The 27,988-nt window shown below is 43.1% G+C and overlaps 1 protein-coding gene across 5 annotated transcripts; it reads right to left on the bottom strand.

Annotated features, from left to right (window-relative positions):
• Positions 1-2: 2 nt before the first annotated feature.
• CAP1 (cyclase associated actin cytoskeleton regulatory protein 1) lies at positions 3-27,811 on the bottom strand. Of its 5 annotated transcripts, none has more exons than XM_042949345.1 (13): positions 27,682-27,811; positions 12,315-12,439; positions 11,605-11,708; positions 10,111-10,188; positions 7,979-8,122; positions 7,792-7,877; positions 6,352-6,457; positions 5,010-5,187; positions 3,009-3,193; positions 2,450-2,573; positions 2,243-2,325; positions 1,775-1,918; positions 3-1,188 (listed from the first exon to the last, which is right to left on the bottom strand). In XM_042949345.1, the coding sequence occupies exons 2-13, from the start codon at positions 12,424-12,426 to the stop codon at positions 1,105-1,107; spliced, it is 1,428 nt and encodes a 475-aa protein (XP_042805279.1). In that variant the 5' UTR covers positions 12,427-12,439; positions 27,682-27,811; the 3' UTR covers positions 3-1,104. The 5 variants fall into 5 exon arrangements, with proteins under 5 accessions (XP_042805279.1, XP_042805278.1, XP_042805281.1 ...); XM_042949344.1 differs by having other exon boundaries at positions 12,315-12,436; XM_042949347.1 differs by having other exon boundaries at positions 27,700-27,811.
• Between the last annotated feature and the right edge of the window lie 177 nt (positions 27,812-27,988).

The raw sequence follows: 27,988 nt of genomic DNA, 5'->3' as shown, positions 1-27,988 counted from the left end.
AGCAAGTTTGGTATTAATTTTATTCTATTTTCTGTATAACTTTAAGTACATAAAGGTTTATTTCCACAGGCCTCAGGAAATGGGTAGAAGTCACAGGACAATCTCTCTTCCCACCAAAAAAAGTTGCATATTTTGGTAAGTGTCCTAGAGAGAAAAACTGTAATTTACATTAGCAATGCTGTGCAAGATTCTTACACAAGACCTAAAACCAGGCTGCAGTGGAGATTTTAGTCCTTTGTTCAGGTGCCTGGACAGAAACCAAAAGCAGTTGGGCATGACAGGGCAAAGGAGGCAGTGAAGACGGAGGGCAGGCACCTAGCATGGAAGAAGGAAGGAATTCCAGATTCCTTGGAATGGTGTAGTTTCCTTGTTTGTTTTGTCTTGTTTTGTTTTTAAGTCGTCTCTGTAGGAAGGTGCTGGGCAGGGATCCCAGTGAAAGAAAGGGTCCAAGACTCCTTTAGCTGGCCTGGGTGCAGGGCTCTACCCAGCAGCCGATACAGGACAACCTACTCTCTCAGGTTCAGGCAGACCCAGGATGGAATGCAGAATAAAAGGAATGCCTACAGGAATCAATTTTGCTCGGAATGCTAGATGGCCAGGCTTCAGCCTTTGGTCCAGCGCGACCCCTGCCTCGCCTGTCAACAGTGAAAAGTTAGTTTGGTTAGAAGAACCAGCTAGAATCACACCAGCCTCTGCTACCTTCGTGGGCATTGTTAGAAAAAGATGAACTTGTGTGAACATTCTGATCTGTTGCTTCCTGGGGACCGCTTTATTCTTCCCCAATGACTGTTTGTTGGTCAAATAACCCCCAAAGGCTGAAAGCTAAAACACAGCAGTCCTGGTGTGCAGTTCCTTAAGAATGGACTGGTGGTGTGGTTGAGCTGACAGGGAAAAGCCGCACCTTCCTGCAGAAGATCAACTGACCTGCTCTCCCACCCAAATCTCAGCCTGAGGTATATTTCAGTGAAGGCAGGTAGCTGTGCTTCTCAGAGCAGAGAAGCGGTTTAAGAGCAGAAAGGTAGAGGAAATCTAGAAAAGAACCGTCTTGATACAGATTTATCCCACGGTGTAAGGGAGAGGGCAAAGAACCCAGTGGCACTTCGCTTATCCAGCAATTTCTGTCACTGTGGTGACCAACTTCTGCCCGTTCCATAGGGTCTTGAACTGCTCAGGGACTGGGAATTCATTCTGGAAACAAACAAACAAACAAAACGGGTTTAAATCCCAAGTCCAAGCTCCAAAAGAAGCTGGGGTTAAATCTTACACTTTTCTCTCAATGCTTGCTTCCACTAAACTATTAGAGCAAGAAGGCGGTCCTGAGAGTGAAACTGAACCGCCAGTAAACAGGCTGGCTCTGTAACCAGCAGCACCACATCTCCCACTACCTGCCACCCTGCCACCGCCGTCCCGGAGGAGCGGTGTAGGAATGAGAACAAAGGCTCCAAAGCCAGCCAGACAGAGGTTTAAGTTTGTTTCCTACTGTTCCTGAATCAGCAATCTTAGTTACACACGTGAGGCACAGTGAGCAGGTACAGGACTTCGCGGCGCCAGTCCAATAGGGGGCGATGACTCCGTCCCATTCCTTTTTGCTACCTGAGCATCTGCTCAACCCGGAGCTCTACTTCATGTGACTACCTCCTACTTATGGCTGCTGAGGTGTGTATTGCTAGGTTGGACCCACTCAGTACCGAATGACCATGAACCAGCCTCCAGCGCAAGTGATCTTCAGTCCCCTGTTCTGAGATCATATTACCAAAGAGATCAAGGAACTTACAAAGTCACCGCCTTCTGTAGGAATGAGGACATTCATCTCAGAAGATTTGGCACTGACTATCTCGCAGTCCAGGGAATTCTTGCTCAGGTAAACATGGCAGCCATCTGTTTTGTTGATGGAAATGGTTGGCACTTTACCCATTACCTGCAGAGAAAACCCAAAGTGCTGAGTCCCAGTAGCTGTGGAGAACAACAGGAAGTTTCAGGAAGAAGCTTTCACTGTTTCATGTGATTCAGCAACTACATGAAAGGCTCGCAAGTGCACAGCAGACACCGGATACTAGAGGTGGGTTGGGATGGGTGCTGGAAAAGGCCTCGCTGTAAAAGCCAACTCCTCTCCTGCCACCAAAGCAGCTCAGCTTACAGACTCAGTAGAATCAGATTCCCACCACAGCAACATCTGTGGGTCAGCCATGTCTTTCAATTAATTCCTCAGGGGCCAAAGGAAGGAGCCAAGATATCAAGTTACCTGAACTTTGACATCTCTACTATTGATTATCTCCACAATGCCCACCACGTCATCGAACACCAGACCGAGTTTCTTACAGTTATCTAGGAGAAGAAAGGGAGCAGGTCAACAGTACAACTTTAAATTTAACAACCTTTAGGAACAGGGTAGATATGGTTCCAGCTCTCTCAGGCTCTAGGACGGGGCCTAGGACTGACAAAAACTCACCTACTGTAATGGAGTTAATTTTGCCCTTGATTTGCAATGTTGTATTGACACACTTGTATATGTAAGCCACCTGTTTCAGCTCTGTGTCATCAATTACCAGGTTGGAAACATTCTCCTGATTTTCCTGTTAAAGAGAGACCGCTTTTAGGAATGTCATCACTAATACACACTACCCCCCAAAACAGGCTATCCCAAACTTCTGTTCTTGTAATCTAACCCAAGACCCTGCACTCATTTGGCTGTGCTCCATATACATTTACGTATATATATGTGTGTGTATATATATATATATATATATATATATATTTTTTTTTTTTTTTTAACATTTACTTTTGAGAGACAGAGAAAAACAGCAAGGGAGAGACAGAAAAAGAGAGACAGAAAAAAAAAAACAGGGAAGAGGCGGAGAGAGAAGGAGACACAGAATCTGAAGCAGGATCCAGGCTCTGAGCTGTCAGCACAGAGCCCGACGCGGGGTTCAAACTCACAGACTGCGAGATCGTGACCTGAGGCAAAGTCGGACCTTAACAGCAAACCAGTCCTGGCATTTTTAACTCACCACTCTCCACTTCTTGCCCTCCAGTTCAAGTACAGGTGGCTCCTTCTTTGTGGTTGGTTTGGGGGACGGGCTGACTCCTGGTTTAGGTGCAGAGAATGGTTTGGGGCCACTTCGTACTGGACCACTCTGAGCCTTCAGGGCAGGGTTCTTGTGAGTCTTCATGTCATCAGATACATGTTTCAGGGCTGTAAGAACAACAGCTGCCTTGTGCCCATCCTTCGTACCACGGCTTTGGGCTGAGGCAGGAACCAACTTCTGTTCTCAGAATTAACTGCCTTAACAAAAACTTAACAAAAAGTCAAAAGCCAGGGCTCTGAGATGTTCTCTTAAACAAAGGTTTTGGAGAAGCACTTTTAGAATTTCCCTTCTACCCCAAGGTACGATTATACAGTTGCATTAAAAAATAAAATAAAATACAGACTTATGTGCATATGGGAGGAAAGGATATATGAATGCACAGAAAAAGATCTAGAAAGACATACACCAAATATATATTCACAAAATATGTACAGTTTTTAAAGCAAAAGAAGAAAAAATATGTGATAGTAAAGCAAATTTGGTAAAAGGAAAGAAACCTCACCCACAGCTAACCTACCGCACCTCCTACTCAGTGTTTGCATTTGAAATCTCCTTCCACCAGTTTTCCTATTGATAAACGTTTTTTATTTGGTTATAACCATGTACACTGTTAACAAGTTTGGTTTAACGAGTTAACACTTAAAAAAACTTTCTCATGTTAACCTACAGTTTTTTTTAAATGTTTGTTTATTTATTGGGGGGGAGGGGCAGACAGAAAGGGAGAGAGAATCCCAGGCAGGCTCTGCGCTTTCAGCACAGAGCCCAACATGGGACTCAGTCCCAAGAACCATGAGATCATGACCTGAGCCAAAATCAAGAGTTGGGCACGTAACCAACTGAGTCACTCAGGCGCCCCTAAACCTAGTTTCTAAAAAAAAGAAAAAAAAAAAATTTTTTTTTTTAAGGAGCAGATTCCACAATCACTTTCCCACTGTAGGCGGATAAATGTCTTCCTCTTAAATATGGCCCAATTTATTTAACGAATACTGACTGGCCCTTTCAGCTCCACCACTCCCTGTGGCTGTAGTATAAGTACTAGATTTTTTCTTAAACACTGCATGGTTCCCTGTAAAGAAAGGCATTAATTAATGGCTGCTTAGTATTCCATTAAGAGCATATACCACAGTTAACCATTTCTCTTACTGTTGGATATTTAGGTTGTTATACCATTTTTAGCTACTGCAAATAATATATAGTAGTTGGTCTTTGTTTTAGATATTTTTACGGGTAGATTCCTAGAAGAGGGCTGTATAATTTAGACTTCCACCTTCTATATATAAGGGTGTCAACTTTCTCTATCCTGACATTGGTAATTATATTTATTTTTTTTAAATGTTTATTTTTGAGAGAGAGAAAGTGTAAGAGCTGGGGAGGGGCAGAGAGAGAGGGAGACAGAGGATCCGAAGCAGGCTCCGCACTGTCAAACACAGAGCCCAATGCGGGGCTCAAACTCATGAACTGTGATATCATGACCTGAGTCAAAGTTGGATGCTTAACCAACCGAGCCACCCAGGCACCCCCCAATATTGGTAATTCTTATGCAAATTTCCATGACTAATATATGCCCCCCTCTCCACCCCCAGGATGACTTCCCAAAGAAAGCATGTGGTAACACAGAAAAGGCTCTAGGGTGAACTGCCAGTACCATGCCTCGGCACACTAGGGTACTCTATATATGCCACTTAATATTAAGTCATCTGCTTATGGGGCAGAAGGCTTCCCCCAACTATAATCACCCACTTTCAATTTCCATTTAAGCCAGCTTTATGTCCCTTTGGGCAACTTGAAGGATAGTGACACCCAAATGAATTCTCCCATACACAAACCAGGGTTCTGTTTTTGCAGACCGTCAGGTCTCTAGTTGATTAGATCAAGCCCAAACAACTTATTGTACCAACTCTTCTTGCCAAAATATTCACTTACCATGTGTGATGCTCTCCCCCTGATTAATCTGCGCAAACAGTGCTGAGCGGGAAGCAGACTCATCTGAGCCAGAACTGGTGGGGACTGGTGGGGGAGGTGGGCCTGGTGGGGGAGGAGGAGGACCCGATCCAGCAGAAGGTCCAGATGGCAATCCACTCAGTTCTTTTGCCACAGGCCCCTGGAACAATAAGGGCAGGTAACACAGCCATGATCTCTTCCCTTCTGTACCATTCCCAGTAGGGTCCTACACATGTTCTAGGACATGGGGTACCCACTGTAGCCCTTGACGCTAGGATTCATGCTCCCTATCCACACCCAAAGGGGTTTTATTCCCTCTTACCCTTTCCCAAAGATCCAATTCAGCTCCATTTTTCAACTTTCACATCATTCCTTTGCCCTCTACCCGATTCCAGCTCTAACCCACAGTTTTGCAAATCAACTTCGTGTGTCACCAGTACCTCAGCCTCAACAAGTCCAAGGCTGATGTCATCATCTCCTGCCTGCTCCTCTACCTGTACAATCACCCCCTTGTTTCTATTTCAGTAAAAGACATTGCCATCCAAGCTTGACTCTTCAATCTTCTTGAGTCTAACGCCCTCAAGCTCATCAAACCTATTACCTTTTATAGCTTCTGCAAATTCTTCTGTACCAGCTCCTAGCACCATCAGCACCTCCATGGTCTGAGCAGGAGCCCTTACCCCTAACCTATATACTGAGACTCTCTCAAGGACAAGTCTGATCGTTATTACTCTCTTGCTCAAAAGTCACAATCAACCTTCCTTTCCAGCCTTTTATCCTAAAAATTGGACTCTCTCCTTCAACTGAAGCCAGAGATGACCAATCTGTACATTTACTCTACATGTACTCTGTTTAAGCTATGCCGTTTGCCAGTATTCCCATTTCTCCCACTTCTCACTGTTCTCTATTTGCAATGTCCCAGATCAGAGAACACCTGTTGAAAGTACAGTCTCTTCCAGTGAGACTCACACTCCCTCTTACTCTGTCGTCTATATCTTTATCACAGTATTTTACTTGTTGACTTGTATTTAGGGGTTTTCTGTCTGTTTTTAAGCGTCTGGAGGGTTGCGATAATGTAACTCGTTCTTCTGGCTCCCCTCCAGCCCAATCACTATCTCTGACCCATGTGTACTGAAACTGAATAGAATTGGATATTCTTCTCTGACCCTTGCTTTCTTCACACTTTTCTTTTTTCTCCCCTTTTCTTTCTACTCTCCACTGTAAAGACTAGCATTCCTTCTTGGACCTTGGTAGCACCAAAGTCTAAGAAACTTGTGGACCCCTGTCCTGGAGGGATAGAGGGAGGGAAGAAAGGCTCACTAACCGTTTTGCTCCAGGCCAGTCCAGTGGTATGGAACTCCTTAATGTAAGCCTGTAGCTCTGTCCATATACTCAAGTAAGCTTTGACCCAGTCCACGTGCTTCTTATCACTAGGAGAATTAAAGAGAAACTCACCACAGTCAGGGCACATTACCATAGTGATTCCAGAACCCCTCCTATCTGTGAACTCATATCCTCCCACCTGTGGTGTGGTTTTGCTCAATGGCAGCTTTTCTATCACAACTGAGCTTTACTTTTCTTTTTTTTTAACCTATGCTATTACCCTAATTAGACTAAAGTCCATTAGGATAGGGACTCCAGATTATATCTCTTTCTATCTCTTATAGCAGTATTCTTCAAACTTTTTTAAGTATAACAAAACCATATTTTTCAAAGTATACCTTAGGGAGAACCTAATATACAAAACTAATAAAAGCAGGCATTCTGTGCATGAAGCTATATGATAGAAGGTCCCTTGCACATCACTGTGGAACTCTAGGACTTCAAGAAACTCAACTGCCTTATACCACAGTGCCTTATGTCAAAGTATGCCCCTCCCACCAAAAATTTAAAACTTCCCTGGAGGAAATAATCAGCATTAGATTACAGAAAGAGCACTGAATTATGGTTCTTCTTATATATTAGAAGACTTTATGCCTATTTATCACAAGACCTAATTTGCTCAACTGTGAAGTGTGGAGTTTAAAGGCAGGTTAAGTCAAAACACTGCGATGCTTAACTCCAGGTTGCTGGAAGGAGGGATCAAGGAAGTGCCTGGTGTTCTGAGACCTATTTCACACACACGAAGCTATTCCTTCACAGTAGTTACTCAACAAATGTTAGTTGACTGATGACTGACAGAAGAAAGGAAGGGTTTGGGTAATTATGCAGCTGAGTGATAGCTGCCTGCAGTCACTCCAGCTCAAAACCAGCAATGGAGAAGTCAGTTAGGACTGGTGAACATACGTGGTTAGACATACAGAGACTCCCCTCCTCTTACATGATACACGTGCTTCACCAGACAGCTGCCTTCTCACTTTACCCGACTACGTGAATAGTCAGGGTGATTTCCAAGTAAATCTTACCGAACCTTTTGTCCCTAAGCCAATTAGAAATTCTCAACAAAGGAACAAAATCTACCTTGTCTAAACAGGCAAATTAAAGGGCATTTGTCCATTTTATCTCCAGCAAAACTTCCTAAACCTGGAAGGGTAAGGATGAGAAGACTAAAAGGGGCTCTACAAACCCTTTGGAGAAAAAGCAGAAGTGAAAGGAGAAACACTTCCTGCTTGCAGATGCAGCCTCTATAAGCCAGTATCTATAAAACTTCTGAGAAAGCAGCCCTGGGATGGAGAACCAACACAACAGCCTTAACCCCCAAATGCTACTCCGGCAAGTAATCAGCTGACGTGTCCTGTACCCCTTAAGAAAAGGCTGGACTTACACATCTTTGTATTCCTTGAGGACTCGGTTTGTATAAAACATGGCAGCGTCATTCATTTCTTTCACATAGGGACCAGGCTTGGGAGCCTAGAGAAACAGCAGCGGTCAGTGACTCAGAGCCTCTCCAGCCATGTCCCCTTACCTCTTTCATTCCATCCCTTCCCTCCCAAGGAAGCTGCGCTGCTCACCACAGCCACCCAACCCAGGGCCTGGATACTTTCGCTGACAGCTGACAGGTGGTTGAACAACTTGCTGCCTCGGTTCTTCTCCCGGAAGGTTACCACTTCTTGGATCTGCTCGGAGATGGGTGCCAACAAATCCGAAAGTTTATTCTAGGAAGAGATGCAGGGGAAGATTCGGGTTAGTCTTTCCACAAAAGCTTTAGGCGTTTGTCAACTTGGACCTTGCAGGCAAGAATTCATGGGCTGTATAATGAACACCCAAATAAACTTTGTACTCATCCTGCACAGATTCATATGGCTACAACACTGCTCCTCACCTCACCCTCCTCAGGCTAGATCTGGTGGCTCTTCATGATCAGGACCCTTACCTCATCTATACCACAAAATTCTACCATTTCAGCCACTGGTCTCTTTTCTGCCCCACTAGTAGGAGATACTATCTCATTTCTGAGCCTTTACTCACGATGGTCTCTTCTTTTTCTTTTCATCCAAATATTCCTTATACTTCATGAGGAACAGCCCTTCAACTCCAGCCACACTGGCCTCCTACAGCATTAATTGTCAGCATAACCAATTCTGGCACCTTATCATGCACCAACACAAACTATTAGTGGATCCACGTGAGTATGTTTTTCAAAATTTCTCATTAACTTTTCAAATACCAGGGCTTTGTCTCAGCCTTCTTTTATAATCTTTATAACCCTCACACATTGCTAGCTATATAGCAGCTGCTGAGCAGAGATCTGATGAAACAAATGCAAATAGAGGGCTTGGCATTTGAGCTGGCAGCTTAGCAAAATGGATGAATCTTGTGTTTCCATGTTTTACCCTTTCTCCAAAGCTCAGTTTCCTGAACATTGCAATTCTCAGATCACAGCATGAAAACAGTCTAACACAGGAGTCCGCAAACTTTCTCTACAGAGCCACACAGTGACTATTTCAGTCTTTGCAGGACATATGGTCTCTGCTACAGTTTCTCAACTCTGCCATTATAGTGCATAAAGCAGCAACAGACAATACTTGAAAGAATGGGCATGGCTGTGTTCCAAAAATCTTTCACTTACAAACTAGATGGCAGGCTAGATTTGGCCCGCAGGCTGTAGTTTATCAATCCCTAGTCTAGAACAAGGGAAATATAATTGTATCTCAGCTGTCTGATTTGTTGTGGAAAGTGTGGGTTTGGAGAAAAGGTTTCGAAAAAATGCCTTAACCATTCAAGACAGATTAAGAATTAAAGTCTAATATATTTAACATTATCTTAAACTATTTTTATATTATTTAGGCATGCTGAGGGTCCAGGGGTTTTAAACACAAGAGTTGCAGGAAGACCTGCTTCGTTACCTCTCTGTCATGAAAAGCCAAATGCCTAAAGAAGAAATAGGGACACCTGGGTGGCTCGGTCAGTTAAGCATCTGACTCTTGGTTTCGGCTCGGGTCATGATCTCATGGTTCGTGAGACTGAGCCCCATGTCAGGCTCTGCACTGACAGTTTGGAGCCTGCTTGGGATTCTCTCTCTCTCTCTGCACCCATGCCCCCTGGAGCGCGTGCACGCTCACTCACTCTTTCTCTCTCAAAAATATATAAACATTTAAAAAACAAAGAGATAGAACAAAACTAAAATCTTTGGTTGTGAGAAAAATCTATTTCCTCTAATTGATTCTCACACCTTGGTAGCATAAAATTTTGAGGTAGGAGTACACTTCAAGGGAGATCTCCACCACGGAAAGATGAGGGAAGAAGCAGTACTTTAGGAGTTTTAGGGTCTCCACAGCAGCATTACTAAAGCCCAGTCACAGTGAAGCAAGAGAACTACTCTCTGACCCAAGGCCTTACGGGACAATATGATGAATTTGGCCTCAGCCAAGAGGTTAAAAAAGGCTGTCTATTGAGAGAAGCAGCGAAGTCCAGGAGTAACTACAGTCCCAAGTAAAAAGGATGGGGGAAAAAAAACCAGTAGAGTCCAATAAATACTGAATGGCACATTCTCATATGGCACTTTAAGTCTGACTACTTCTGGGACTTGGTGTGAACGCACACGAGGCTGAGGGTCTTTTTAGCATGTCGCCGTACTTGGCAGAAACCTCTCAACCCATCCTGAGCATCAAGCCACAAGGAAACCAAGTAGCAGTGAACTTACGCCTGCTGGCTGCTGACACTGAGAGGCTGTAACCAAGAGAGCTCGCTCCAACTTCAGGCCCGTGTGAACCATCTCCGCCTGCCGGAAAGGAGAAGAATCAGTTATTCTCGCCACATTACAACTGGAGAGGGTCCTGATAAGAAGAACCCGAAACCTCCACTTCCATGTGGTCTGGTAGCAACCCGGGAACTTCCTGTTGCTTTCCTCAGGTACTCCACTTCCAGGGAGTGGCAGAAGGATTACAGGTACCACCGTTCCCGTGGCAACTAATCAGGGATACATATCCGGGAAATGAAGGCAATTAGGGTCAGCTTTAGATGAAATCAAGTTAGCAACTGTACACGCAGTGCGATATGAAGGGCACTGAAAAATCCCTCTTGTCTCGCATCACCAAAAAGGCTCTTTTCTCAAACACTAGAGGTGGAAGTCAAGGCAAAGGCCAAATTGATGCCCAAATTCCCAAGGTATTTACTCCTTTAGGTTATAGCTATTTCTCAAAGGTTGGGTCATGACCCATTCACAGATCTAAAAAAAAAAAAAAAAGAGTGCCACGCAAGTAGGTAAGACTGCTTTGTGAAGCTTCTGACTCAGTCACAAATACATTTTTTCTTCCTGACCGTCATGGTCAAAGGAGTTTAAGAAACATAAGTCTACAGGCACTATCTAAATAGATAATTTCAAATAAGGTAACCTGTTTTTTCTAGATTTGCATTTTTAGAACGTGTACGTGATACATGTTTTTAAATCTTTTAAATGTGACAAACTGCATAAAGTAAAAAATGCAAGCCCCCACTCTTGTATCTAAGTCCCAGTCCCACTCACTAGAGCTAACACCACTGCCAACAGATGGCACAGGAGAGGCTCAAAATAGACCTTCCAAAGATCAAGCAACCAGTCTTGCTGAAGGGTCAGGAAGATCCTAAACATGATTATTGCTTATAGAGGACCATTCAGGACTAGGAGAAAGATTCTGGGTCCCAAAGAAAGATACAGAATATATATGTGAGTGTGGGGGTGGTGACGATGTAGGTGGCAGCATATGAAGGGAGGTGGGTGGAGAGGCACCTGTCACTGCCTACTTCACATTCCTGCTGTGAGCTAAGTGTGAAAATAACTCACATTAGCATAACTAATAACTATCGAGCATAGTTTTATAAACGCTAAGTCATGACTATGACTCCTTTGCATAAGCCACCCTAGGCTTGGTTATATAACATGTTGGGATCAGAATGGTAGAATGTTCTCACTATTAGAGATGAACCAAGCCATAGTTTATGCACCAAGCAAGTTACCTGCATAAAAGAAGCCCACACAGTAAATGTGATCAAAGCAGAGGGCCTGGAAAAATCTGAGGAACTGTTCCAGTGCCTGGAGTGAGCTCCTCAGTGAAGGTAAAAGGGAAGGAGCCAAGGGACTCTTAAACCAAGAAGGAGTTGGATTTGAAGACCACCACCAGTCCTTAAAAGAGGGGGAAAAGGGGCAATACATCCTTACATGTTTCTGCACATCTCCCCCAATCTCTTTACTGATCTTCAGGTACTCTGCCACAGGACCGGTAAGCAGTGAGTCAAATGCTTGCACATATGGAGCTGCTCCTGCTAGACAGAGACACACACCACAAAGGATCAGTCATGCACCAGAAAGATGATTTTTAAAAAGCACTTCCACATGAAAGTGGAGAAGCAAGGTAATACAGTAGACAGAATACTGGAACACGAGTCCGGAAACCTGGGTTCTAGTTCCAGTACCACCACTAACTGCCTGTGTGACCCTAAGTTCCTTTTCCTCCCCGAGCTTGACTTTATCTATAAAATTAAAATGAAAAACAAAAACAAAAACAAAAAAACCCCAATCTCCCTTTTAGCTCTAACATTCTATGATTCATTTGGTGCATATACAAAATGGCTAATTTGCCAATCATTTGGACAGAGTTTTAATATCACTTGTCACTCGACTTACACTAGAGTCATTTTGCTAAAGAAAGAACAGGAAATATCACACAAGCAGGAAGTTCTTATGTTAAAATAACCACAGGCCTCCCTGCACAAGTCACTTCCTCTCTTATCTGTTCACAGGCGATGAACTTAGCAGATTAAGCATTTTGGGAAGTTAGCTCCAAAGGAGAGAATACCCTACGACAGAAAAATTTCAGGCCAAGACAGAGTCTTCATTCAAAGTATTCTGCTGTGCTGCATATTGCTTACCTTTTGGAGCACTGTCTCCATAGCCACAGTGCATGTCAGAGGCATGGGATACTGCCTCCAGGCGGCCCACTGCCCTCTCCAATCTTTCTACCAGATTTTGCATGTCAGCCATAATGTACGACCTGCTAAAGGAGATCACATGTCACTTGTGTTAATAGTACATAGCACCTAAGGAGAAAAGACAGAATACTCACGGGGTGAAGAAGATGCCAATTCGGAAGAACAGAATCATTTAATAATAAAACCAGATGAAAAACAGATGAACATATTTGCAAAATCATCAAGACCTCATTAAGCAAGAGAGCTACCCAGGAAAAGGTGTTCACTGAAAGCAAATGTTTCCCCCTTCAAATACTTACTGAATATTTACTATGACAACACCAAGTATTTATGCCAGAATTTAGAATTTACACAGTATGGTCAATATATTATCTCAGTTTGTGCCTCCCAACAACTACTCAGGAATGGGAGGTTAATCACCACACTCTTTAGAGATAGGAAACGTAATTACAGTGAAGTTAAACAACTTACCTACTGTCACATAGCTAGTTAATAGGAAAGCCAGCACTTTAGTTCCAGTCATCTGGCTTTAAATTCAGTGTTTTTTTCCTGCAACATCCTGCTGCCCACATATGGAATGCCAAAAACCAAGATGAATAGGGTATTTATTCTGCCCTCAATAACTTAGTCTGACAGTATTCGACGTGTACCCTAACAACTACAAATAGAAAAAAATATGTGAAGATAACACAAGAACGTTGCAGAAAATAACAGAATTTTAGGAAGGGGAAGAGCGCATCAGCTGAAAGAATCAAGAGAGGATAGCATGGAGAAGCTGCCACTTGAGCCAAGCTTCACAAAAGAGGATGGGTATGATCCAGATTTGCAGTAGGGAAAAATAGACACATCCAGAAGAGCTTTTTACAGATCTTTCACAAGTACTAATTTATCTGAAATTAGTCTCATTCAATGTCTAAATCCTAAAGAAAGTAAGCTCTACCACAGAAAGGTACTTCTCCGGCTTGTTGCCTATTATCCTCTACCATCCAGACCACTACCTGGCAGGTAGAAGGTGTTCAATAAATATTTATGAAGTTAATGAACCTGAAATATAGCATCCCCAAACTCCAGAGGGACAAATATTCTGAAAGTTCATAATCATTAAATGTTTTCAACACACATCCACATGAAATGGTTGACACCGTAAGTGATATAAAAATCAGTCAGTGACGCTTCAGTCAAAGCCTTGACTTGCAGATTCCACTTCCAAACATTAATTAATTCAGGTAACTGAAGCTGAATGAACCCAACACCCTTGAAATTGCCTAAAATGACCACAGCAATTACAATTTCCCCAAAGATGTCATGTCAGACTATCTCAATCTAACATACTGCCCTCCCTGTGGACAAGATAAGCAGCTGACAAGACAAAGTAAGGAAGACAACACAATCCCTGTCCATTTTTCCCAGTGTGTTGGCTCTGGTCTCTCTGGGCCCAACCAGAGAATGTTGTTTAAAAAAGAATCAAAGAAAAAAATGTGAAGGTAAACCAAACAAACCTTTTCATTCCCTGGCCTGGAGAAGCAGCAGAAGCCTCCAAGTCTCTGTTCTACTCACAAATGGAGCAGACTAGAAGCAATCATGTTATGCACCGCCACCTGAGTTCTCAAATTACTGACTGTCCAGGGACAGATTCACATATAATCTGCCACCCTCTATAAATGCCAGAGGAAAAGGCAAGGAACGCAATAAACTCCCAAGCTATCTTCCATTAATAGATACCACCCATTCTGGGGGCACCTGGCTGGCTCGGTCAGTGCAGTATGCAACTCTTGATCTCGGGGTTATGAGTTTAAGCCCCATGTTGGGTGTAGAGATTACTTAAAAATAAAATGTTAAAAAAAATAGATACAACCACATAACATTGTACACTTATCTCTACTACACATTTGATATACTGGTTATATTCCTTCATATATCATGGATGCTCCAGGTTGAGGCCAGTGTTAACATGGAAAACATAGTACAAGTGTCTCTAATGGCTGCCAGGGTTGGTGAACACCTAACCATCTTAACAGCTTAGTAATACAGCTTCATGAGATTTCAGTTCCTTTTTTCCCACGTTTCGCTTGTATTTGTAAGCTTTCATTGCTGTCTAACTTAAACAGAATGTAAAAGGATAATACGGCTATCATTTATAGGTAATCTCATTCTACCATGAACCAAACATAGAACAGTACTTAGTTTTTTGATTTGGGTAGACGTGGGGTGAAATATGAGATGTTACGGGAAAGAATATCCAGAATTGAAGGGACCAAAAGACACACTGCATCTCATTCTCCACCTCAACACACATATTCGTATTTTTCAGGTGGTCATGTCCACTCCCAAGCCTTCAACTACCATTATCACAGTACCATCCAGCTTCCTTCCAGAGTGGCATGATCACAACCACGGTAGAGACTAACAACTCCCAGAGCAGCATATCCAGCTCAAGCCATTCTTCTGGAATTTATAATGTGAAATCCAGCTTCCACCTAGACATCCCTCCTGGCTATTCCGAAGGGATCTCAAACTGAAATGTCTCAAAAACAACTCATGGTCTTCCCACACCTCACCCCCCCCCCCGCTGTCTCAGCAATCCAGCACTACTACCAATCACCTGATTGACCAAGTTAGTAACCCGGGAACTATTAGGCCGTATAGTATAGTGGTTACAAGCATGGACTTTTGAGAAGACAGATAATTGAGGGTTTGAATAACACTACTCATTGGCTCTATGACTAATGAGTGTTAGCAAACTTTGAGTCTCAGCTTCCTTATTTATATAATGGAGACAACAGTACAAAATCCAAAGGGCTAAAGTGAGAACAAAGGGGAAATACATTTGACCCTTGAACACAGGTTTGATCTGCGCAGATCCACTTACACAGGAATTTTGTACAATACTGTAAATGTATTTTCTCCTCCTTATGATTTTTTTAAAAAATGTTTATTTATTTTTTAGAGAGAGAGAGAGAGAAAGTGTATGCTTGCAGAGTGGAGAGAGAGAATCCCAAGCAGCCTCCTCACTGATGTGGGGCTCAGTCCCACAACCATGAGATCATGACCTGAGCCGAAATCAAGCTGGACTGACTGAGCCACCCAGGCACCCCTCCTTATGATTTTCTTAGTAACATTTCTTCTCTAGCTTATTGTAAGAAGACAGTATTATGGTATACATAACATACAAAATATGTGTTAATAAACTATTTTATAGTATGGTTTTTGGTCAGTAGTACACTATTAGTGGTTAAATTGGCGGGGGTGGGGATGGGGGGAGGAGTCAAAAGTTATACATAGATTTTTGACTGCACTGGTGAAGGTTGGCACCCTTGACCCCTGTGTTGTTCAAGGGTCAACTATACATGTAGCAGTACTAGACCCAGTCCTGAAAAATAGCAAGAATTCCGTAAGAGTTAACTAAATTATCTTCTTCCTTTCTCCCCCAAGTCTAGTCAGTTATCAAAATCCACAGGCTCTATCTTGTTTATCTCATGAATAGATGCCCTTGCCTTCATTCTGATTGTCAGAAATCAGGTCTTCATGACTTTTCCTAGATTACTGCAATAACCTCCTTGCTAGTATCCCCTAATTACAGAAATACACCCTGTTTATCCATTCTCCACATTACCATCATAATCCTTCCCAAATGCAAATGCAATTAAGATAGCCTTATATTTAATATCATTCAGTACTCCCCAGGACATTCAGAGTAAAGTCCAAATAAGGATTTCCATATCTGGTCCAGCTTTATCTCCCACCACTCTTCTCTAGTTTTATCTCTTACCACACCCTTCTAAACACACTATAGTCACCCAGGACTACTTTCATTTTCCAGAAAGAATCATGCTTTCTCTCATTTCTGAGGCTTCATGCTATCCACTCTGATTGGTTGTTGTTCCATCTCATAAATCCTACTTGCCTATTAAGATTCAGCTCAAGTGCTACCTTCTCCAGGAAGCCTGTCCAGTTTGGTATGCTTTTCCTTCTTAATCTGCCCCCTCTCTAGAATTCCTACTGCCTTTTAAGACTCAGCTAAGGTACCACCTCTCCAAGAAACATTTCCAATTTGGTCATAACACTGTTCACTTACCTCTACCACACATTTAATATACAGGTTTAAAATCATTTATTTAGGGGTGCCTGGGTGGCTCAGTCGGTTAAACGTCCAACTTCAGCTCAGGTCACGATCTCACGGTCCGTGAGTTCGAGCCCCGCGTCGGGCTCTGGGCTGATGGCTCAGAGCCTGGAGCCTGCTTCCAATTCTGTGTCTCCCTCTCTCTCTGCCCCTCCCCCGTTCATGCTCTGTCTCTCTCTGTCTCAAAAATAAATAAACGTTAAAAAAAATAAAATAAAATCATTTATTTAATAGTTAATAGGCAACCAGCCACCCTAGGGAGGGACCATGTCTTGTGTTTGTAATTCCAGTACTATAAATGTAGTAAGCACTATAAATACAGTAGGTTATTACAGGTTCTTTAACCTTTCTCCCCTCAAAACAAGTCTGGCTATCTCCTCTCTCTCTCTGACAAATCTGGGGAGATTTGTTTTACCTTTCTTTTTTTTCCTCTTCGCCTATCTGCAGGATCTTACAAATACTCCCATCTTTCAAATAAATGCTACCTTCTTAGGCACATACCACACTGATATTGAGATCTTCAAACCAAGTATCATAAGAAAATAACCTTATTAGATTATATAACAGTAATTAAAATAGTCCCCTATAGTTGTAAGTGCTTTACATCCTCAATCTGATGCTTGTAAGACTTAAAATAATTCTCTAGGGTCTGGTATGAAGATACTGATCCCCATCTTTAGAATGAAGAAACTCAGTTAAAAAGCTTTCCAGATATGAAACAACCAGTGGGTAGAGGCAGATAACCTAGGCCATGAACACAAATTTTCTGAATCCTAGTCTGAGGCTCTTCCCACCACTCCACATGGCTTTTAAGAAATTAAGTGACTATGCAATTCATCACAGCATCCAGCCCCTACTGCTTGCTGAGCACATTACTGTGGGTTCAAGGGCTCTTCACCGTGTCTTCAGTTAACATTATTAGCAGCTTTTAATTTCTCTGCTTTCAATTTTCTCTGTGGAGACCAATATTTTTTCATAGGCTAGATGACACATATTTGGAAGGCAAATGTTTAAAATAAGGCTTTTCCGTAAGAATTTAGAGTTGCCAAAGTAGAAAACCATAGCCCTGCCTGATCTTGTTCTTTGCCATTTCTTTTTTTTTTAATTTTTTAATACATTTATTTATTTTTGATAGAAACAGAGCACAAGTGGGGGAGGGGCAGAGAGAGAAGGAGACACAGAATCCAAACAGGCTCCAGGCTCCGAGCTGTCAGCACAGAGCCTGATGCGGGGCTCGAACTCACAAACCGGGAGATTGTGACCTGAGCCGAAGTCGGTCGCTTAACCGACTGAGCCACCCAGGTGTCCCTGTTTGCCACTTCTGATTGACAATAGCCAATAACTAAAAGTAAGCCTCCATAAATGAATGTACAGAATCCCAACTATTTAGGCATTCATCATAAAAGCTTCAGAAAGGGAAACAGTCCTAATTTTAGAAGTCTAAGAAAAAACTAGGATTCAGGAGACCAAGCTTTGAGTCCCAGCTCTGCCATGTATTAACTGTACAACTAAAGGACTGTCATTTAATGAGTCCTTACCTAGCACACAGAGATGTAAGGATCAAAGGAGAGGAACAGTCACTTTGGGAACCTTAAAATACAGTTTAAATGTAAAATGTTATCACTACATGCGTTGTGCTAGAATTCAGGCTTTAGATGGGAATCTGTCCATTCCCCTCCCCCAACCAGCCCCACCAATTCGCAGTACCTACAACAACCGGGCACACAGAAGATGCTTATAAAATGAAAGTGCTTAGTACTGTACTTGGCACTGTACTTAGCAGCTACTGAAGACATAGAAGGCAAATGGCATCTGCCCTCAAGAAGATTTCTTTTTTTTTTTTTAATTAAAAAAAAAATTTTTTTTTTAACGTTTATTTATTTTTGAGACAGAGAGAGACAGAGCATGAACAGGGGAGGGGCAGAGAGAGAGGGAGACACAGAATCTGAAACAGGCTCCAGGCTCTGAGCAGTCAGCACAGAGCCCGACGCGGGGCTCAAACTCACGGACAAGATCGCGACCTGAGCCGAAGTCAGATGCTTAACTGACCGAGCCACCCAGGCGCCCCAAGAAGATTTCATTCTTATTGGGAAGGCCAACACAAATGAAAATGCCAATGGGATAAATACTGGTGACACGTTTTTTAAAGTTCTTTTAGAGATTGTCTAACTCCATTTAGATTAGGAAAAGTTCCAGTATCAGCCTATATACTGGAGCTTTTTCTTTGTAAAATGTTGTATGGTTCTGAATGACACTGTATAAATTACTATATGTTCTGAGAGTTGAGAAGAAATCAGTGAGGACTGGAGATAGTCTGGGGTTTTTTTGTTTGTTTTTACATTTTTATTTAATTTTGAGAGACAGAACACAAGTGGGGGAGGGGCAGAGAGAGAATGAGACACAGAATCCAAAGCAGGCTCCAGGCTCTGAGCTGTCAGCACAGAGCCCGATGCGGGGCTCGAACTCACCAACTGTGAGATCATGACCTGAGCCAAAGTCGGATGCTTAACAAATTGAGCCACCCAGGCGCCTTGAGATAGTCTGGTTTCAGGAGAAAGGGGGGCATCCTGATAGAAAAAGTAAAAGGAAAAAGGGAAGACATTCTAGAGCAATCAGACGCAAAGAGGAGAGGATAAGGGGGCTAGGCACATAAAGTATGATATGTGGGTTAATCTGCATAGAGCATCAAGCATCATGAAAAATATGGCTGGATAAGCAAGGCAGGTTAGGTAATGAAGGGCACTGAAAGCCAGGCAGCATCTGAATCTGATGTTGTGATAAGTGTGAAGCCATTTAAGGATTTTGAGTGAAGGAGCAATATGATGAAAGCAACATTTTTACAAGTACTGTTTGATAAACAATGCAATTTGGAAAAATGGGACAATATTAAGGTCTAGGTTAGGTTGAACTAGGAAGCTAATAGGGTCTAAGGTTGAAAGCTGCTATTCATCCAGCTGTAAAATGAGAGGGCTGCTGAAAAAAATATTTTTTATATTTCCAAAGAAAAAAAATCTACACCATCTACTCTCCAGCCAGATATGGAAATGAAAGGAAAAGAATCAATTAACCCACAAATAATCAGTTTTAGGTAACTATGTAACCAGCACCTGAATTAAGTGGTAAAATAGTTTTCCTGTTCCAAGGGAATCTAATCTAGCAGGAGAAACAAAGCTACCTTCCACTGAATCCTTCACTGCCAGGATTAGGAGGGATTCTAGAAATCATCTTGTAAAAACACCATCTGATGCCAGAACAATCCTTTCAACATTCTCAGCAATTAGCCAGGTAACCTCTGTTCAAGCACCTTCAGTGTGGGGAAACCGAGACTTCTAGAGACAGCCCATTCCCTTCAGACAGCTCAAAGTACTAAAAGTTCTTCCTTATATGGAGGCAAAATCTGCTTCCCTGCAACTTCCACCCACTGATCTTAGTTCTGCCCTTGGAGGTCATACAAAACAAGTGTGCATTAAACACAGAACAAGTACTAACTGTGTGGTAGTGACTATTGAGTACTGTAGCACTCAGAAAGGAAGCAAAGATGACTCGAACTGCAAATCCAGGGGCCTAAGAGAAGGATGACACTATAGGCAGAAACAGGTTTCTGGCACGTACTATTTGGGGCAAGAAGATGAAGTCAGTTTTGGACAAGGAGAGTCTGAAGAGGAGCTGAAGCTTCTAAGTGGGTAAGTATTTAGAAATAAAACTTGGGGAAGGACCAAGGCTGGAGAACAGTGTTTGCAAGTTATCCACAAAGAAATATCACAAAGTATGAGAATGGATAGGCTCTTGGAGGGATATCACACACAGCAAAAAGAAACTATGAGGTGGATTCTCCAGCAATTTCTTTTGTGGTCTAAAACCAAGAAAAAAATCAGAATTGGCTAGTGATTCCTGCCAAAGCTGCTTCAGAGTCTCATCATTCGAACAATTCAAACAACCCAATTCCTCCAGCCTATTCAAGGCAGTTGTTCAGAAGTAAATGGAACCAGGCTACTCCTGCAGTTCTTGTCTCATCTCACCAGACAATTAAGCCAGTGGTATGAATGTCTACTTGAGTACGAAGTTGTCACATTTAAATGTTTTCTACTTTGTCTGGTAGTTGTTCCTCTAAGTCATACCCTTAAGTAAAACTGAAAAGCAGCTATGCAAGTCAGCCTGCATACTATGGCAGCCCAACTGATCTGCTTCAAAATGCTTCTTTTGGCCTTGACTTTGTATTTCTGTCCCTGAGATGTTATCCTAATAAAATAATCCGAATGTGGGGAAAGTGATAGGCAGATATTCACTGCAACGTTAACTTAGACCTCTAATTACAAGGAATGCACCGCGGAAAAAGACTTGAATAGAACACAAAATTTACAGTATTTGTCACATTGGAGTGATGGGGTTTTAGACAATTTCCTCATTTTCCAACCTTCTTTAACATAGTTAATTTCTTTATTAAAAAACAAAACAAAAACAAGTTCCATTAGGATCTCTCTCCTGAGGTACCACTAAGCTGTAAGACATTAGTTAGTTCTACTCCTAACAATATAGAATTAGAGCCTTGTTCTCATCACTAGGCTCTACTACATCAAAGTAAAACCTAGACATACTAACAGGAGACACAAGTTGGCTGTGTGTTTTTTAATTTTTTTTTTTAATGTTTATTTATTTTTGGGAGAGAGAGAGAGTGCGAGCAGGAGAGGGGCAGAGAGAGAGGGAGACACAGAACCCGAAACAGGCTCCAGATTCTGAGCTGTCAGCACAGAGCTCAAACTCATGGACCGTGAGATCATGACCTGAGCTTTGAAGTTGGATGCTTAACCTACTGAGCCACCCAGGTGCCCCTATGGTTTTTTTTTTTTTTTAATGTTTATTTTTGACACACACACACACACACACACACACACACACACACAGAGTGCGAGTGGGGGAGGAGCAGAGAGAAGAGGGAAACACAGAATCCGAAGCAGGCTCCAGGCTCAGAGCTGTCAGCACAGAGTCTGACATGGGACTCGAACTCATGAACCGTTGAGATCATGACCTGAGCTGAAGTCAGACGCTTAACCAAATGAGTCACCCAGGCACTGTGCAAGTTGGCTGTTTTAACCAGAAACCAAAGAACAGATACCGCTTTGCCCCAGTAAAGATACCATCTAAATCTAACCCAAATCAGAAGCCACTGTTCTTCCTTAAGCATTTGGTTTCAGAGGGAACCAATGACATTTTACTGCCTGAGTCACTGCCATCTGAGGTTTAGATTAAAAGAGAAAGATCTATCTTCTAGTGAGGGAAAGAATCCAATCCAGTATCAACACTTGTCTCCTGTGCCCTATCTGAAATTCCAGGAGTGAGTAAAGCTAGTTAGAATGTACAAGCTGAAGTCAGACTTAGAACTAGCTGCTTCAACAGTCAGGGCAAATAAACAACTTTGTGTGGCCATGGGTTTCCCCTCTCTCTTATACCCAAGGAATATTACGAAGATCAACTATGTAAGAGCATTCAGCAGGCAACTTTTACATTGTATAAGGAAAAAGCACATTGGCTGATTTCAGCTGGCTAGTTGAATAAAGATAGATCTAAGGACGCCATTTGTCCCTAGCCAGGATTCAGCTACAAATAGAGATATGAAAAGATCTGTGACTGTAAGTCTATAATTAAACTTAAGTATAGGAATTTTAATGACCTCTGCAGAAAAACAAAACAAAACACAAAAAAAGCAAGCTCACTCCTTCCATGAAACATTTCAACTCTATTTTCTAGTCAAATGGAAAAGTTTAACACAGGTCTCATAATACAAGGCAAACGAAGCTTTATTTATAAATAAGGGATATTTTTAGAGCTTTGATTCTTTTTATTAAGTTTACATGACGGTATGCCAAAAAGAAACAGTTTCATGGTGAAATGTTATAGTCGCATTAAAGATGATTCAACTATAACAACTTAAACAATCAAAATAAACACTGAGCACCAACATCATAAACTATAACAATTTAAAATAATGGCAATTTAAAATAAATTTAAAATGACAATTTAAGATAAACGGTAATCTAGGGGCGCCTGGGTGGCTCATTCGGTTAAGCATCCAACTTCCCCTCATGCCATGATCTCCTAATTCGTGAGTTCGAGCCCTGAGTTGGGTTCTGTGCTGACAGCTCAGAGCCTGGAACTTGCTTGCGATTCTGTGCCTCCCCCTCTCTCTGCTCCTCCCTCACTCACGCTCTACCTCTGTCTCTCAAAAATAAATACACGTTAAATTTTTTTTTAATTAAATACAATAAAAATAAAAAATAAATTAAAATTTAAATTAAATTAAAAAAATAATAAACTAAACTAAGCTGTCTAAATGCAGGAACACTGGGGCACCTAGGTGGTTCAGTCAGTTAAGCATCAGGCTCTTGATTTTGGCTCAGGTCATGATCTCATGGTTTGTGAGTTCCAGCCCCATGTTGGGCTCTGCACTGACAGCATGGAGTCTGCCTGGGGTTCTCTCTCTCCCTCTCTCTCTCTCTGCCCCTCCCTTGTGCACACGTGGCATGCTCTCTTTCTCTCTCTCAAAAATAAGTAAAAGAAAAGAGAAGAAAAGAGAAGGAAAGAAAAGAAAAGAAGGCAACATGAATAAAACAGGAATGTATATATCCTCAATGTAAGAGATATATAAATCTGCTTACTTGCACTGTCAACTAACCCAAAGCTTCCTTCTGGGTGAGTGTCTAATCAGAGGCATTTCTCTATCAAGATCACACCCTCTGAGGAAAAAAACAAAAATGAAAGTCCTTCAAGGACCCCAGAAATTCCTTTAAACAAACAATGATTCTTGCTGCCTCAATGAAAAATGATTCATTCACTACAGGATATCCAGTGCTTATGATGTGTATATACTGTGCTAAGCATGGTCATGAAGCCTGCCCTACAAAGTCTAATTGGAGAGATAACACTGCACAAACATAGTTATGATACTTTCTAATGCAGTGGTTCTCAATCAAGGGCAATTTCATCCTCCGGGAGACACTAGGCAATGTCAGGAGACATCTTTGGTAGGCACAACGGAGCCAAGTGCTACTGGCATCTGATGGGTGGAGGCCAGGGATACTGCTAAAATCCTACAATGTACAGGCAGGCAGGCCAACCCCACAATGAAGAACCATCCAGCCTAAAATGTCAATTGTGCCAACGTTGAGAAACCCTGTTCTAATGTAATAAGGAGCAAAAGGGAAGCACAAGAGATATAAATAAAATGCCACGGGTTCAGGACTTTCTAAATCAGAATGTCAACCTGTACTATCCAATGAAAGCTAATTAAGGGTCTAATGTGGAGAATTTTGTAAACTGGACAAGGGAATTTAGATTTAATTCTTTGGGAATATGAAGTCAGGGAAGATGAAAATGGTTCTTTTTAAAAGATTAGACTGGTTGTAGGAGGGAAGGTGAAGTATGAAAGCCATGTTAACAGAAAGTAAAAAAAAAAAAAAAGAAAATGATGACAATTCAAAGGAATAATCACTAGGAGTGGGCAAGATGTGGCTTGAGGATCGTCAGATTTCAACTTCAGATTAAATTTCAAACCAGACAGGGGCACCTGGGTGGCTCAGTGGGTTATTTGTCCCACTTCAGTTCAGGTTATGATATCACGGTTTGTGGGTTCGAGCCCCGTGTCAGGCTCTGTGCTGACAGCTCTGAGCCTGGAGCCTGCTTCAGATGCTGCATCTCCCTCTCTCTCTGCCCCTCTCCCATTTGCGCTCTCTCTCAAAAATAAATAAACATTAAAAAAAATTTTTTTAACTTCAAACTAGAGAGTTCAACTTCCAATGACACTTTGTATTTGCTCGTTTAAGTAAAATGCGTCTTTTAAAAAAAAAAGTCTATTTTTGAGAGAGAGAGACAGAGAGACAGAGAGTGAGTGCGGGCGAGTCAGGGAGGGGCAGAGAGAGAGAGAGGCTGACAGAGGGTCTACAAAGGGCCTTGCGCTGACAACAGCGAGACTGATTCGGGGATTCCGGGCTCAAACTCCCAAACTGTGAGATCATGACCTGAGCCAAAGTGAGACGCTCAACCGACTGAGCCACCCCGGCACCTGTAAGATGCATCAAGTGCTTCACAGAAAACCGAAAGGAGGAAGTCACTTTTACAAGGCTTAGTTCCTGGTTACAAAAATAATCGCAGCTAAACCTACGTATGTATAACCAAAAAAAGGGGGTGAGAAAAAAGATCGCCCTTCAGATTGGAAACAAACCATTTTGCAAACTAAACAGCTAACCTCCTCAGAGCAAAAATACACGCACTGAAACTTAACATTACCACCAGTCTGGGCTCGCATGACAGGCTGTACCTGACAAAATGCTTTCACTGCTACCATTTTATTTAAGCTCCTCTCAGACATAAATTACGTCCACCTGACTGACAAAGTATTTCTAGTGAAGCAAAAGGTAGGCAATTCCTACAGAAAAAAAATGTCTTCCCTCCTACAGACATTTCTTTATGCTGGACCAGTGCAACTCAAACAATAAGCAAATTGCCAACTGCTGAATGAAACCCAAACGCGTTCAAACGAGGCATCAAAAGCCCTTCACAACTTGGCAGGCATCTATCTACCTTTCTTCCTGGTCTTACTTCCACCACAAACTCCAGGCAAACTCCGATACTCCAGGTGCTTCACTGAATATATGCCTCTGCACCTTTGCTCGTTTCCTCTAATTGGGATACCTTATTCCGACATCTGTCTGGATGTGCTGCAAACACCTCCAACTAAATACGTCCAACATTCATTTTCTTTCCATGCCACCTCCCCAATTTACCCCCCTCCTCTCACATTACCTACCTTGGTGAATGGTACCACCCAGTTCCCTAAGCCAGAAACCAGGCACTCATCCTAGACGACTTCTATTTCTTCATTTCCTTTTTTAAAAAATGTGTATTTATTTTTGAGAAAGAAAGAGAGAGAGAGAGAGAGAGAGAAAGCGTGAGCTGGGGAGGGGCAGAGAGATAGACACACACACACAGAATCCCAAGCAGGCTCCAGGCTCTGAGCTGTCAGCACAGAGACGAACGAGGGCTTGAACTCACAGACTGCGAGATCATGACCTGAGCCAAAGTTAGATGCCCCACCGACTGAGCCACCCAGGCACCCCTCTTCATTTCCATAAATAATCAGCCTCCAATTCTATGGTTTCTATCTTTTAAATACTGTTCAAGGGGCACCAGGTGGCTCAGTGGGTTGAGTGTCCCAATTCGGCTCAGTTTGCGATCTCCTGGTTGGCTGGTGAGTTCCAGGCTCACCGCTGTCAGCCTATCAGTGCAGAGTCTGCTTCAGATCCCCTATCCCCCTTCCTCTGCCCCTCCCCCCATATTAAAAAACAATACATACATACATACTGCTCAAATCCGATCCCTCCTCTCCTTCCCACGGTCACTGTCTCAGTTCAGGCCAAGACTATGGCAACAGCTTCCCAACACTGGTCTACTCTGCCATCATGTCCCTTCTGCCTTGACAAACTAAACTTCCTAAAACATAAATCTGACCACATCATTTTCCTAAGATCCACGTTACGCAGCACAATTTACAAGGTCCTTTATATCTGACCCACCACTTCCCACTTCCTCCGTTTCTCCAAGCATTACTAGAATTTCAGTCACTGCATTAGCCATGGTCTTTCACATGTCCAGATCTCCACGTCCTTGCACTTGTGCTCTTTGCCTGGAAATCCTTTTTCCAGACTGACCACACAGCTAAGTCAGTTTTGCAAGACTTATCCTCCCATTTCCTCCTCAAAGCTCGGAAGTCTGGCTCAGGTATTCCTCTCTCTATTCTCCCATAGCCCTGTACTCACACAGTGCATTGTGACAGTGCGTATGGCAAGCCATCCCTGATTTACTTGTCTGCCCCCCTACACTCCAGGGTAACAGCTGTATTCCTGGCCACCAGGCCAAGTGCCTCATTTAGTATGTACCTCATACATATTAAGGGCTCAATGAATGAGTGGTGAATGATGAATGTGCTGGGCTGTCCTGTTTTTCAGCTGAACAGGGATCCCTACAAAGAGCTTCAACTGACACGGTTCTGATAGGAACCTCTGCCTGAAAAGGTGCTCGTCCTCTCACCAAGCTTCATGCTGTTTATCCTTCAAAATTCATCTTAAATTCTGCTCTGCAGAAGGGATTTTCCTGAGCCCTAAGTTACATATTTCCAACACTGTTCTTTCCTAACACTCATCACATTTATAATTACTTCTTAAACGTCCCGGCAAAGATCTGGCTTTTTTTTTTTTTTTCTCCCAAAACTGCATTCCCTAGATATGGCAGAGTGCTTGACAGAATAAACACAATTTGTTAGACTGAATTTAATCCTGTGAGATATGCAGAGATCTCCGCTTAAAAGATAAGAAAAATAAGGCTCAAGGAAGTTAATGCATCTACAGCTACAGAAACTTAGCAGAGCGGACAGACCAAACCTGAGCCATCTGATTTCAGGTCCAGAAGTATGCAACACCTTCAATAAAGTTAAACAAGCCTTTCAGAATAGGAGCAACGGATCTGGAGGAAGGAGAGGCTATCTGATTGCAAACACAAAGACCTGCCCCACTCTCTTGTGAAAAACTACCCAGGTATTCCAAACAGGTTGCATTTAAAAAAAAAAAAAAAAAATTCCACGCAGCGGGTGGTCTTTAACCTGCAGCTGCCCGCCGCGACTCGACACCGACCGGAAGACCACTCAGAGGTAAAGAAAGAGGTTCCTGGGAAACAGTCGTGGGAAGGACCTGGGGCTGTTAATCTAAATAACTGAGGTCTTGAGTCCAATTGTTTCCCTCACTCGCTATACGGTCGTAGACCAGCCTCTCCTCCCCGGGGATCAATTTACCCATCTGTGCAATGGGGACGAGATGGGGCATAGAGAAGAGTCTAAGGTGTCGTTGGTTCCTTAGGAATGCCTAAGTCTGGGCACCTTAGGAATCAGGCCCCCGCTGAGGCTGACGGCCAGGACTGCAAAATCCAGCGGAGGGGCCTCCCCAGAGGAGCCCGGCTCCGTTGGTCACCCTGGCCCCACCTCAAGAGACCGCGCCCAGGATCCCGGGTCGGCCTGAGGGCCTCCGCTATGGCCCCTTCAGCAACGCTCACCGTACGCGCATAGGTCGGTAAGACCATTAACAACTCCAGAGACCAGTGAGCCGCGGAGTGGACCCCCGTCCCTACCCGGCCGCGTTCCCTCACCTCAGAGTTCCGCCTCACCTCCGGACTGCGATCAGCCGCTCTCCACTTCCGGCAAGAACCGCCCAGCAATCTTCGCGCGACCCACTTCCGGGCCCTTACTGGGCGCGGCACCCCCACCGGAAATGGACGGCTGCTGAAACGCCGAGCTAGTGGAGGGACCCGGGAGGAAGTCTGGCCGCCCCGCTCGTGGCTCCGCCCCCTATTCTCCACGCCCGGAAGGGAGATCCATGCTAGACCGGAGGGCACGTGGGAGAGGGTCCCGCCCCCAAAGCCGGAGCGGCCCCGGGTGTGTGCTCGGGGGTAGGCC

This window comes from Panthera leo, chromosome C1, assembly GCF_018350215.1.
Source record: "Panthera leo isolate Ple1 chromosome C1, P.leo_Ple1_pat1.1, whole genome shotgun sequence".
NCBI classification, from domain to species: Eukaryota; Metazoa; Chordata; class Mammalia; order Carnivora; family Felidae; genus Panthera; species Panthera leo.
The sequence above is the reverse complement of the archived record's forward strand: the minus strand, read 5'-3'. Positions and strand labels throughout refer to the sequence as shown.